Source organism: Gekko japonicus, unplaced genomic scaffold (genome assembly GCF_001447785.1).
Source record: "Gekko japonicus isolate JY-2015 unplaced genomic scaffold, Gekko_japonicus_V1.1 scaffold5357, whole genome shotgun sequence".
Taxonomy (NCBI): Eukaryota; Metazoa; Chordata; class Lepidosauria; order Squamata; family Gekkonidae; genus Gekko; species Gekko japonicus.
In genome coordinates this window covers 32,240-46,254 of record NW_015166598.1, presented here as the reverse complement: position 1 = coordinate 46,254, position 14,015 = coordinate 32,240, and the positions used below count along the sequence as shown (strand labels likewise).

Here is a 14,015-nt window from a genome sequence, read left to right as displayed (position 1 = left end):
TCTTCCCCAGCCGGAACGACGGATGTCTTATATCCGTCTTATATTCAGCAAGAAAAGCATTTCTTAAAGGCCGGTTAGGAAGCAGGGAGCACTTTTCCAGGACTGCCCTTGCAAAATGCATTGAGTCCATCACTCGTGTTCTTCTCCGTTATCACCTGTATACAGATTTACGTTATGTGCATTTACGTTCTGTTCTAGTTAGGATGAGGGGCTGTTCTGATGCATTTAAGGTTTGTAGACTTTTGAATGATTTCTCCTCTAGTGTCACCAAGAAGGTGGCTAAGTTTCTTTACTCTGCTATAAAGGTACGCCAAGGGATCTCACAGAAATAATCTTATATTTACACTGATGTATATGTATGTTAAAGGTGGCTCAAGGGGTTAAGATGCTGATCTGCAGGCTGTGGAAGGCCGGTAGTTCAGCAGTTCGAGGCCTGAGTGTGCCGCATGACGGAGTGAGCTCCCGTCTCTAGTTCCAGCTCCTGCCAGCCTAGCAGTTCGAAAGCAAGAAATTGCAAGTAGATAAATAGGTAAATAGACTAAGAGCTGAGGACCAACCCAACTGAGCATTCGTCACCCAGACAGGCTGGTATCGGTTTACCGTTATGCCGTTTGGGCTGAGAAATGCCCCGGTGGCGTTTCAGAGACTGAAGAATCATTTGCTACAAAGGGCTCCAGTTGTTTGCTACGGTGTACCTAGATGATCTAGGAGCTGCGGTGGCTCAAGTGGTTAAGGCGCTGAACTGCAGGCTATGGAAGGTCGGTAGTTCAACAGTTTGAGACCCGAGTGCGCTGCATGACGGAGTGAGCTCCCGTCTCTAGTTCCAGCTCCTGCCAGCCTAGCAGTTCGAAAGCAAGAAATTGCAAGTAGATAAATACGTACCACTGCAGTGGGAAGGTAACAGCATTCCGTGCGCCTTGGTGTTTAGTCACGCCGGCCACATGACCACGGAAACGTCTTCAGACAACGCTGGCTCTTCGGCTTTGAAACGGAGATGAGCACCGCAACCCTAGAGTTGGATTCGACTGGCTTTCGAGCAAGGGAACCTTTACCTTTACATGTATGTTGCGGTTTTAACCTGCCTTTTAAACCGTATGAACTTTTATCAATTTTTTTTCCCAATGCCAATAAAGGCTACTTAACTAACTTTCCCAGAAGGCCTTTCTGTTTCCAGTTGAATTTCTAGGAGCAAAAGCAGTTTGGGAATTGGAGGAAGCAGGGCATTCATTTTCCGCCTCCTTTTCTTGCCTCGTGTCGTATCTTGCAGTCTGCTTAGCCCCTGCAGCCCCTTGCAACCCAGATATCTTTCCACCTTCATTCGTCTTAGAATGTCTAATTACTCCCATATACATTACCTGGTCACCGGGATGATCTGCACAAGTCTTGGGTGCCTCCATTGTCTCAGTAGGTAGTCCCTGCCCCCCCAGCCCCCCCCCCTTAAAACCCCTCAGTTCTAGTTGAGCCACAGCTCTGGAACTCGCACCTAAGGAAAGTTTGTTAGACCTGAAAACCCCTCAGTTCTAGTTGAGCCACAGCTCTGGAACTCGCACCTAAGGAAAGTTTGTTAGACTTCCCCTCTGCAAGCGTTCCATCAGCATCTGAAAAGGCACTTTTTTAAAAGTTCAGACTCTCTTCTGGAGTCTGGTGAGCTTGTTTCTCTGTTTGACGGGTGTTGGTTTCTTTCTGCTGACTTTGTGGCTGAATTTTTGTCTGGGTTCCTGCTGTCGACTGTTCTGTATTTGTAGAGTTGTAAGCTGCTCCAGAGATCCTGCATGGGATGAAAGGGAGGGGTGGTGGTGAAAGTATTAGCGAAATAATCCATCGTAATCTGAGATCTGCCTTCAGGAATATTTCCTTTTAGGCCAGAACCTCATCTGATGCTGAATCGAACAGCTGTGGAGAACGTTGACTAAGTCTGTTCTGCTGCAGGAAGGCCAGGCCTCTGTAATTCCCCTGATTCTTGTGCCTTACATTGTTTTTCCAAACCCTATAAGAGGATCTGTCGCCCCCCACTTAGGGAAGCCCTGCATTGGGAATTTCACATCTGTGACTTCTACCTTCCGATAATCTTTTGTACCACTGCAAAAAAAAAATGGTTTACGGACGTATGCTTCATCCCACAAGTTAATGCTGCGGGAACGTATGCTGTGTTACTTTGAGCACTCCAGTAGGCTGTATAATTGGCATATTATGGGGCAGTCACAGAGTGCATCGGATGCGGTGCAGCGGCTTGTGCGTATTTTGTTACGGCATGAAGAAAGGGTACCTCTGCTCGGCAAAACAGTACCATAAAGCTGACGATCGGAACATTCTGCGCTTGTGCCTTTCAGGGACATGGCTTGCAGCGTGGCTGGCATTACTTCGGATGCCAACGTGCTGACCAATGAGCTGAGGCTGATCGCACAAAGGTAGGCGCTTGAAAGCATTTGGCTATTTTAATGACTGTGAGTGAAGGGGAGAGCAACAGAAAGGCAGGCTGAGCGCTGCACTGTTTGTTAAACAAAGCATACGGTATCTGATGAAGGCAGCTTTGACTCTCTCTGGTGTGTATTGAAAAATATCAAGAAACACGCTGGCCTGATTCTCTGATGTGTATTGAAAAATATCAAGAAAACACACTGGTCAGATGCTCTGATGTGTATTGAAAACATCAAGAAACATACTGGCCTGATGCTCTGATGTATATTGAAAAATTTCAAGGAAATACACTGGCCTGATTCTCTGATGTGTATTGAAAACATCAAGAAACATAAGGGAGTGATTTTCTGATGAGTATTGAGAAGTATAAAGAAAACACACTGGCCTGATGCTCTGATGTGTATTCAAAAATATCAAGAAACACACTGGCCTGATTATCTGGTGTGTATTGAAAACATCAAGAAACATGGGAGTGATTTTCTGGTGAGTATTGAAAAATATTAAGAAAACACACTGGCCTGATTCTATGATGTGTATTGGAAACATCAAGAAACACACTGGCCTGATTCTCTGGGGTTTATTAGAAACATCAAGAAACACACTGGCCTGATTCTCTGGGGTGTATTGGAAAAGACCAAGAAACGCACTGGTCTGATTCTCTGATGTGTATTGACAAATATCAAGAAACGCTGGCCTGACACTCTGGTATGTCTTGAAAAATATTGAGACACACACCTTGGCCCTTCCTCCATCCCACAGTCGCCTAAGGTGGAGCCCACTTTGACAAAATAAACATCCTTTAGGAAGCTGCCCAGTGTTGATGAGCGTGTGGTGCCCCAACTAGCCCAAAAGAACACTTTTAGAAAACTCCCCTGCTTTTGCCCTGACCTAGTCGGGCCAGACTAGCTTGAGCTTGATGAGTGCTTGGGTGGGAGTCCACCAAGGAAGGTCCAGGGTTGCTACGCAGAGGCAGGCGACGGCAAACCCACCTCCTTTTGTGTGCTGCCCCGACCTGGATGGGCCAGACGAGCCCGATCTCGTTCAGATCTCAGAAGCTAAGCAGGGTCGGCCCTGGTTAGAACTTGGATGGGAGACCACCCAGGATGTCCACCGTCACTACGCAGAGGCAGGTAGTGGCAATCCGCCTCCGAATGTCTCTTGTCTCGAAAACCCCCACGGGGCTCGTCATAAGTCAGCGATACTCGATGGTAATCGACACACACCCTTGCTTTCCCAAGAGGGCTACGTGTAGACCCCGAAATAGCCCAGAAGACAAATGCCCCTGCAGTGCTCCCTCTAAGCCACGGAGTCCTGTGAGCAAAAATTCTACTTGGTGAGCTTACCGGCATTCAAGTTGTGAGCGAGCAATTTGGCGACTGCATCGATTAGTCTGCTCTGGAGCCACATCCTTCCTGAGTGAAGACAAAAATGTGTGAGCCGGAGGCTAAAAAGCTGTGAGCTAGCTCACACTGGCTCAACTTAGAGGGAACACTGGCGCCTAGCCCAGCTGAGTCAGCCCTGTGTGAATTATCTGCCCGTATAAACTGGGCGTGTGTATGTGTGTGAAAATTAGTTGTGCCGGAGGAAGGTATACCCAGCGCTTAGAAAGGGAAGCAAACTCAATTTGGATCTGTCTCATTAGATTTTTGTTGCGGGGGGTGGGTGGGGATTAATTCAGACTGCTCAGCACTTCCTTTGCACAGCTGGAGAGCTTTTCTGAGCTTGAATCGGGGGGGGGCTGTCTTTGAGGGTTTCGGGCTGATCCCAATCGGCAGAAAATCAATGGAAGTTTTTAAGAAAAGTGTCAAACAAACGAGGAAGAGCTTTTCTTCTTTAAGCCTCGCCAAAACATGAAACTCAAATTAGCGGGGTTGTTCCAGCTTAGCCTTTAACAACCTTCAGAAGCTCAAAGGACTTTGAGGGCAGCTATGGATTTAGCAGGACTTCTTAGTTTGGCAGCCGTAGTTGCCCTGCTGCAAGTTAACGAGTTTCATTCAGGCTGTAGCAGAGCTATCTATAAGGCTTTGAACCAAGGCAGATGCTACAGAGGAAGATGGAAAGAGAAAGAAGGGACCGGCTCCGTTGTTCTGACAGAGCTTCTGAATCCAGAGGGGGGAAATGGTTTTCCCTGAGATCTTTATAGGGCCTTGAAGTAAAAGCTTGTTTAATGCTTATTCGTTTCTATCGCATGCAAATTCTGCCCATATTAATACACGTGGACACTGCAGTGAGATCTTTGCACCTGAATCAGCATATTCCTAAATGTCGTTTAGGTATCTGTTGCAGTACCAGGAACCGATCCCTTGCGAGCAGCTGGTCACCGCCCTTTGTGATATCAAGCAAGCTTACACGCAGTTTGGAGGTGAGCAAGTGGGTTCTTCCCCCCTTCAAATGTCAAAAGTCTTTGTGAATAATTCATGCCATTCAGCCTAACAGTCTAAGGAAGATTCGTGTTGAGTACGGGAGGTCTTTGTTTTCTGAATATATTAGCCACTATCTGAATATATTAGCACCTTATGAAATTGTCTTTTAATTGTGAATTTTTACTGTATTTATTGGTTCTATTGCATTTTAAGTGTGCAAGCCGCCTTGAGGCAGTGCTGCACCGGCAGGGCGGGATATAAATTGAAATAAATAAATAATAAACAATTTTCAGAATTAATTGTGAATCGAACACAGCTAGATCATCTAGGTAAAGGTTCCCTTGCTCGAAAGCCAGTCGAATCCGACTCTAGGGTTGCGGTGCTCATCTCCGTTTCAAAGCCGAAGAGCCAGCGCTGTCCAAAGACGTTTCCGTGGTCGTGTGGCCGGCATGACTAGACGTCGAAGCGCACGAAACGCTGTTACCTTCTCACCGAAGTGGTACCTATTTATCTACTTGCAATTTCTTGCTTTCGAACGGCTAGGTTGGCAGGAGCTGGAACTAGGGACGGGCGCTCACTCCGTCATGCGGCAACCCAGGTCTCGAACTGCTGAACTACCGACCTTCCACAGCCTGCAGTTCAGCGTCTTAACCACTTGAGCCACCGCAGCTCCTAGATAATCTAGGTACACCGTAGCAAACAATTGGAGCCCTTTGTAGCCAGTGATTCTTCAGTCTCTGAATCGCCGCCGGGGCATTTCTCAGCCCAAACGGCATAACGGTAAACCGATACCAGCCTGTCTGGGTGACGACTGCTCAGTTGGGTTGGTCCTCAGCTCTTAGCTGGATCTGCCAACATCCCTGACACAGGTCAGAAGTGCTGATAAAGTTCGGCCTCCCCAGCTCATCCAGCGGCGCATCCACCTGTGGCGTGGGGTACATGTCGTACGGGGTGATTGCATTCAGCTTGCAATAATCCACACGGACTTCCATGGTCCCATCCAGTGTCTTCACCAAGACGGAGGGGGCTTCCCATGGACTGGTGGATTCCTGCAGGTCACCCAGTTCCAATATCTTCCTCATGCAGTGAGAGCAGGCCGAAAGCTCTAAATCTGCTAGTACACAAAAACATACGTGAAGCTGCCTTATACTGAATCAGAGCCTTGGTCTCTCAAGGTCAGTACTGTCTGCTCAGACTGGCAGCCGCTCTCCAGGGTCTCAGGAAGAGGTCTTTCCCATCACCTACCGCCTGATCCTTTTAGCTTGAAATGCATTGAACCTAGAGATGTGAAGGCCTGGGAAAAACCAGGAAAGTTTGGGGGAAAAACGTTTTTCCCCGTTTTTTCCCCTGAAGCCTTTTTTGGGTTTTTTCCCGAAAAATTGGAAAAATTGAAAAAAGAAAAGGAAAAAAAAATGATTATGGAACATTTTATTTTATTTTAACATGATGAATAAAATATTTTGAGACAAAGTGTTCGAATATTTTCCAAATCATTTCTAAAAAATACATATGGTATCAGATTGATCTAATTTCTGTGCACTGAGGACAAGCAAGTCCTAGGTTACAAACGGAACTCTCCAATGCAAGAAGAAGATGCATTTCTTCCTTTAGGAGGTCCTATTGTCACAAGAAAAGAAAAGAGTTTCAGGTTGTTGGGGTTTTTTTGTATGTGGGTGGGTATTCTGTTTGTAATTATTGTTTGGATACAGTATATTTTTAATATGCTAGTTGTGATCATTTCATGCCAAGTAAAAATGTCCATAGTCATATTGTATGTTCCTAAAGTAACAGAATGACTTTCAGTCTGGAAAAGGAAAAAGAAGTGCTAATGTAGCACTTTTTTCAGTTTTTCCGAAAATTTCCGTCCCCCCCCCCCAAAAAAAGGGTTTTTTTCCCGTGCTTCAAAATTTCCGGAAATTTTACATCTCTAATTGAACCTGGGACCTTCTGTGTGCTAAGCAGATGCTCTATCACTGAGCCAAGGCCCCGCCCTTAAAGCGGTGCTTCATACTTGAACACACATGAAGCTGCCATGTCCTGAATCAGACCCTTGGTCCAACAGAGTCACTATTGTCTACTCAGACTGGCAGTAGCTCTCCTGGGTCTCAGGCTGAGGTCTTTCACATCACCTACTGCCTGGTCCTTATCACAGAATCACAGAGTCGAAAGGGGCCACACGGGTCCAACCCCCTGCTCAGTGCAGGGTCAGCCTAGATCTCCAGTCTTTCAGCTGGAGATGGCGGGGATTGAACCCGGGACCTTCTGCATGCTAAGCAGAGGCTCTACCACTGAGCCACAGCCCCACTTATTTAGCACTGTCTACTTGGACTGGCCATGGCTCTCCAGGGTCTCAGGCTGAGGTCTTTCCCATCACCTACTCCCTGGTCCTTTTAGCTGGAGATGCCAGGGATTAAACCTGGGACCTTCTGCATGCCAAGCAGATGCTCTACCACTGAGCCACAGCCCCACTCATTTAGCACTGTCTACTAAGACTGGTAGCGGCTCTCCAGGGTCTCAGGCTGAGGTCTTTCCCATCACCTACTGCCTGGTCCTTTTAGCTGGAGATGCCGGGGATTGAACCCGGGACCTTCTGCATGCCAAGCAGAGGCTCTGTCACTGAGCCACAGCCCCACTCGTTTAGCACTGTCTACTAAGACTGGTAGTGGCTCTCCAGGGTATCAGGCTGAGGTCTTTCCCATCACCTACTGCCTGGTCCTTTTAACTGGAGATGCCAGGGATTGAACCTGGGACCTTCTGCATGCCAAGCAGAAGCTCTACCACTGAGCCACGGCCCCTCCCCCTAGCACAGATGGAGACCTGGGTTAGTTGCAAAACGCAGGTCTGCCAGAGAGCTTCGTTTGATGGGTGATATTGTTAAGGCCAGCATGTTCGGGAAAGATGTATCTTAGAATAAACAAAGCCGCAAAATCAATCCTAGAACGCGCCGCCTCAGCTGTTTTTCTAAGAAACTGCAGATGGGTTGCAAGTTAACCCCCCTTGAGTGTTGACCTCTCCCCCTTAGAAGCCAAGATCCCACGTTAAAACGAGTTCCTTTATACCTCACTTCATGGAAAGAAAACAATAAGGGGATTGACTTAGTGCTTATCTTTTTTTTTTTTTAAGCCCCCGGAGGGGATTTTTTATTGATTTTTTTTAAACACTACAAAAACTAGAACAGAAAAAAGGGAAAGGGAAAGCTACATATAAGGGAGAGAGTAAAGAACCCACTACTAACTAAAAACCCAAGAGAGGAGATCCTCCAACTAGCTTTTTATACTTCATTCAGACTTTTCATCTTTGTACTTCTTATGAACTGTGTCAATCTTTTAACCCTTTTAACCATCCCCAGTTACATTTAATTGCCCAATAACAGTGCCCCCCATCATCCCCTAGAACCAAAGTTCTCAAAGGCACAATTCACAATGGCACAATAAGGGGATTGACTTAGTGCTTATCTTAAGGAGCAGTAGGACAGACCATCCTATGAAATCCCACTTCATAGAAAAAGATCTGGACTTTTCTTGATCTCCCTCCCCCACACACACACACCTTGCCAAAAGCAGGATTTGTGGCCATTCATGCTTCTTAATTTAAATTGCCCATAACCTTGTCTTTGACAGGCAAACGTCCCTTCGGCGTTTCATTGCTGTACATTGGCTGGGATAAGCACTACGGGTTCCAGCTGTATCAGAGCGACCCGAGCGGAAACTACGGGGGGTGGAAAGCCACGTGCATCGGAAACAACAGCGCCGTAAGTTCTCTTGCCTCCTTTTGCCATTCTCTCTGCATTATTGACTTCCAGTTTGGTGTAGTGGTTAAGTGCGCGGACTCTAATCTGGGAGAACCGGGTTTGACCCCCCCCACTCCTCCACATGCAGCGGCTGGTGTGACCTTGGGTCAGTCACAAGTTCTCTCAGAGCTGTTCTCTTAAGAGCAGTTCTCTTAAGAGCTCTCTCAGTCCCACCTACCTCACAGGGGGTCTGTTGTGGGGAGAGGAAGGGAAAGGAGATTGTCAGCCGCTCTGAGACTCCTTTGGGTAGTGAAGGGCAGGGCATAAATCCAATCACCAAGAGCCAGTTTGGTGTAGTGGTTATGTGCGCGGACTCTAATCTGGGAGAACCGGGTTTGACACCCCCCCACTCCTCCACATGCAGCGGCTGGTGTGACCTTGGGTCAGTCACAAGTTCTCTCAGAGCTGTTCTCTTAAGAGCAGTTCTCTTAAGAGCTCTCTCAGTCCCACCTACCTCACAGGGTGTCTGTTGTGGGGAGAGGAAGGGAAAGGAGATTGTCAGCCGCTCTGAGACTCCTCTGGGTAGTGAAGAGCGGGGTATAAATCCAATCTCTTCTGTTCTTCTTCTTTATGCAAAAATACACAGCCATCATTCTACATATATTAATTTGAGCTTCAGCTCACAGGCTCCGCTTCTGCAACGGTCTCACGCAGGCCAGCGAGAAAACTGCCGTGTCATCTATTCCTTCTCTTAAACAGGCCGCCGTGTCAATGTTAAAGCAGGACTACAAAGAGGGAGAGATGACCCTGAAATCTGCACTTGCTTTAGCTGTCAAAGTCCTGAACAAGACCATGGATGTTAGTAAGCTGTCTGCAGAGAAAGGTGAGCGAAGCAGTTCCTTCGTCATTCTCCCCCCGAAAATTTAGGCTACGGCCATAATTGGTTTCGGCCTTTACCTCGGAGAGAACAGAGTCTCGTCTTCACCAATATCACAGCTGACCATTTTGCTAATGCTCAGTGTAATTGCAGTAGTTGAGAATTAAATCTGTTGTTGCCCATGAGAAAGTCTCATAGGGAAGGGTTCGGGCGTCGTGACAAATTACGACTTGGTGCTGCACGAATGAGCACTGGGCCGGAATCAGTGACTGCTTTAAAAGGAGATTAGATAGATTCACGGAGGAGAGATCTATCCGTGGCTACTAGCCATGGTGACTGAAGGGAACCTCCACGTTCAGAGGCAGTCAGCCTCTGAATACCAGTGCCAGGAGGCACCTGCAGGAGAAGGCCTCAGCCCCCATGCCCTGCCATTGGTCCTCCAGAGGAACTGGTTAGCCACTGTGTGAGACAGGGTGCTGGACTAGATGGACCACTGGTATGACCCAGCAGGGCTCTTCTTATGTTCTTAGGAAGGCCTCGGCCTTTATGCCCTGCTGTTGGCCCTCCAGAGGAACTGGCTGGCCACTGTGTGAGACTGGATGCTGGACTAGATGGACCACTGGTCTGTTCCAGCAGGGCTGTTCTTATGTTTTTATGAAGGCTTCGGCCTCTATGCCTCTTGTTGGCCCTCCAGAGAAACTGGCTGGCCACTGTGTGAGACAGAATGCTGGACTAGGTGGACCACTGGTCCGATCCCGCAGGGCTCTTCTGATGCTGTTATTAGGGGAAGGCCTTGGCCTCTCTGCCCTGTTGTTGGCCCTCCAGAGGAACTGGTTGGCCACTGTGTGAGACAGAATGCTGGACTAGATGGACCACTAGTCTGATCCAGCAGGGCTCTTCTGATGTTTTTATGTTTTTATGCCTCTTGTTGGCCCTCCAGAGGAACTGGTTGGCCACTGTGTGAGACAGAATGCTGGACTAGATGGACCACTAGTCTGATCCAGCAGGGCTCTTCTGATGTTCTTAAAAAGGCCTCGGCCTTGATGCCCTGTGGTTGGCCCTCCAGAGGAACTGGCTGGCCCCTATGTGAGACAGGAGGCTGGACTAGATGGACCACTGGTCCGATCCAGCCGGGCTCTTCTTATGGTCCTTACTTTAGGGGCTTTAGCTGGCTAATTCTAAAATCCAAGCCTCGAGGTAAAACTTTAAAGCCATGCTCTGGAAGACATTGGTGTCAGTGGCGCTTTGGGGATTCGGGTCTTGTTCTGCCACCACAGCCTTAATGCGTCTCCCCACCTGAAACGAAACATTTTCTCGTTTCAGTCGAAATCGCAACCTTAACGCGAGAGAACGGAAAGACGGTGATAAGGGTTCTGAAGCAGAAAGAAGTGGAGGAGTTGATAAAGAAGCACGAAGAGGAAGAAGCCAAATCTGAGCGTGAAAAGAAAGAGAAAGAGCAAAAGGAAAAAGATAAATAAACGACGACCCTGCGAGGTGGTGGGTCTGTACAGATTTTCAGTTCAGTGCACAGAGGAGCGAAGAAACCAGAAACACTGTCTACTGAATGAGCTGATTATACCATTGAAACCAAACTATTCCCGCCCTCCTCCTCTCGGTTCTTCTCGTCTTCATTTCTTTTTTATTGCACAATAAAAAACTTTTTAAAAACGGCGCTGTCAACGCTTGTGGTGCATTACTAGCGTCTGGTATGCTAATGCCGCAGGAAGCCATTTGGTTTGCCATATATAACTGCTTGGAACGGCGCCTCAGCCTGACAAATTGGAATTTAAGGGAGTAACGGAAGAAGAATCGGAGAGACTGAAAATACATTTTCAGACGTTACATTTTCAATAGGTCAGCGCCGCACAGATGAAAAGCAAACTGAGCTCCTCCAAATGTGACAGAAATCACGCCGTCCTACTTTTTCCACGATTGTCTGTTTATTTCAAAGATTTCTATGTGGCCTTTCCACCCCAGTTCAGGGTCTCCATGGCGGCGAACCATGGAAACATTACATTTTAAAATGCGCATATATAAAAATAGTAAGAAGAGTTCAATAAACAGACACATCAGTGCTCATGCGTAAGATAATGAATAATATAGCGGCAGTGGAATCCTATGAAGAGATAAAAGGTAAAGGTTTCCCTTGCTCGAAAGCCAGTCGAATCCGACTCTAGGGATGCGGTGCTCATCTCCGTTTCAAAGCCGAAGAGCCAGCGCTGTCCGAAGACGTTTCCATGGTCCTGTGGCCGGCATGACTAAACGCAGAGGCGCACGGAACGCTGTTCCCTTCCCACCGAAGTGGTTCCTATTTATCTACTTGCAGTTTCTTGCTTTCGAACTGCTAGGTTGGCAGGAACTGGGCCAGAGACGGGCACTCCCAGCACTCGGGTCTCAAACTGCTGAGCTACCGACCTTCCAGAGTTACTCCAGTCTAAAAGTCTACTAATGTCAGTGGACTTAAACTGGAGTAACTAACCCTGCATAACCTTGTGCTGTAAACCTTCCCTATACTCAAAGCAAACCGTGTAAAAAGATAAAATCCAAGTACGCAGTAACTGAAAAACAATAATTTGAATAATTTACAGTCTGTGCATTATTCCTGAAGTGATTCTTCTGTCATTTGAGAAACAATTGTCATTAGTTATGGATCAGTTGTTTTTGAAACGTCTTCATGGAGTGCCTGTATTGATTTATGTGATTGGGTGTACCATAGAGCCCAATATATAAATAAGACTGTTTTGTCAGGGAGAAAAAGTCTAAAGCTGCAAATATGATTGGAAATATTCTCTTGATGCAAGAAACTATATCATCACAAAGCGGTTGGTCTTCCTCTGTTCCACATTGGTCACAGTCAACGTTTCCTCTAAGCTATGGAGTCTTGTGAGCAAAAATTCTACTTTGTGCGCTACTGGCATTAAAGTTGTGAGCAAGCAACTTGGCTGCTGCATAAATTAGTTTGCTCTGGAGCCCTCCTTCCTGAGCAGAGACAAAAATGTGTGAGCCAGAGGCTAAAAAACTGTGAGCTAGCTCACACTAACTCAGCTTAGAGGGAACACGTCACAGTTCCCTTTGGTTTTGTATGCTAGTGATGTTTGTTCAGCAAACTGGTATTTCCAAACCCTTTATGTGGGTGAGCTTTTTCCCCATTCTTTATGGAAGGATAATGGATCCTGAAGTCAACAGAATGGATCCTAAAGTTAACAGAAGGTACCAAGTCTGTAGATCCAGCCGTTCTAGTAATAAGAATTATGTGGGATTTTACACTGCTCTTGGGTAATGCTGCCCTGAGCGAGGCTTGAATCTGAATTTCTCTTCAGAAGATTCAGGGTTATTCTAAATTACCCCCCCCAAAAAAAAAAACCCACGATTTTCTAAAAAATATGGGCCCTGAACGTTTTTAGACATTTCCCCCCAGTTTTAATTGCTCCAGTGATATTTTGACTTGGATTTGATCTGTAAAAAACATCACAGATTTCCTTCTCGAAAGCTGTTTTATTAGTACAGAGGAATAGCTGTCCCATTCTTGATCCGAGAATTTTTTTTATTGCTTTCATACTGAAATGAATTTCCCAGGGCCAGTCTGCAATTAACCCATCTCCTTCAAACCTCAGATTAAGATTTCAGGGGTCAGTTTTTGCCCAAAACCCTGAATTTTTTTTTCAAGGGTAGGTCAATGTCCCCATTGATTGAAAGAGGGTCAGAATATGGGTAAGAATAATTCTGCAGTTATTGAAACAGGAACGATCACGCCCGCTTCATTATCTGAGCATTCCAGCAGTAAGCCTAGGCGGCACAATAATATACCGCGGGAGTAAATCATAGCCACCATTTTAAAAGCATACTTGTGCTAAGAAAATATGTACAAAGCAGAGGTGTCCGACTCATTTGTTATGAAGGCCAGATCTGACATAAATGCCGCTTTGTCGGCAATGCTCCCTCTAAGCAGTGGAGTCTTGTGAGCAAAAAATCTGCTTTGTGAGCTACTGGGATTAAAGTTGTGACTAACCACTACACCAAACTGGATACATGGGGCCAGATTAATCCAGGTAAGCACCCTTTTGCTGAATGTAGATGTCAGGTAGTGAAGATTTTGCCTAAGCTCTGTAAAGTAGATGTGTTTCCTGCAGGGGAAGTCCTAAATTGTGATGGGGATGGGGGATGCTTAACCTTTTAAGGGTGAAAGACACAAATGAGAAACTCCACCAACCAAAATGCTAATTCATGCCATTAAATATCACAATTTTGTCCTGCCTGTCTTGCAAGGAGTTTAGAGCCGAATACAGAGGATTCTTTCCTCTTTTTTGCAAGATGGATTAAGATTCAGAGCCAGTCACTGGCCGAAAGTGAGACAAGGGGTTTCAAAGCTCAAGGGGAATTTAGTCTCAGGTCTGTGACAATATAGGTTCATGTTATGCCAAACAGATGCCTGCAAAGGGAAGGCTAACAATGGGCAGGACTGCTTGTTCAAGAGAGCCAGTTTGGTGCAGTGGTTTAGGAGTGTGGGCTGTAATCTGGGAGAACCAAGTTTGACTCCCCACTCCTTCACATGCAGCTGCTGGTGTGACCTTGGGTCAGTCACAAGTTCTCTCAGAGCTGTTCTCTAACGAGCAGTTCTCAAAAGAGT

At 46.6% G+C, this 14,015-nt stretch overlaps 1 protein-coding gene and 1 non-coding gene across 2 annotated transcripts in view; one reads left to right on the top strand and one right to left on the bottom strand.

Moving 5' to 3' along the window:
* PSMA4 (proteasome subunit alpha 4) overlaps positions 1-11,055 on the top strand; it is an 18,707-nt gene extending 7,652 nt beyond the window's left edge. The window contains exons 4-8 of the mRNA XM_015412388.1: positions 2,331-2,408; positions 4,692-4,780; positions 8,402-8,532; positions 9,271-9,394; positions 10,712-11,055. Of these exons, the coding sequence (XP_015267874.1) occupies positions 2,331-2,408; positions 4,692-4,780; positions 8,402-8,532; positions 9,271-9,394; positions 10,712-10,866 (577 nt within the window). The 3' untranslated portion in view covers positions 10,867-11,055. The remainder of the gene's footprint in view (positions 1-2,330; positions 2,409-4,691; positions 4,781-8,401; positions 8,533-9,270; positions 9,395-10,711) is intronic.
* Positions 7,013-7,084, bottom strand: TRNAA-AGC. Its single transcript has one exon. It is a non-coding gene; the product is annotated as a tRNA-Ala (tRNA).
* Positions 11,056-14,015: the final 2,960 nt, after the last annotated feature.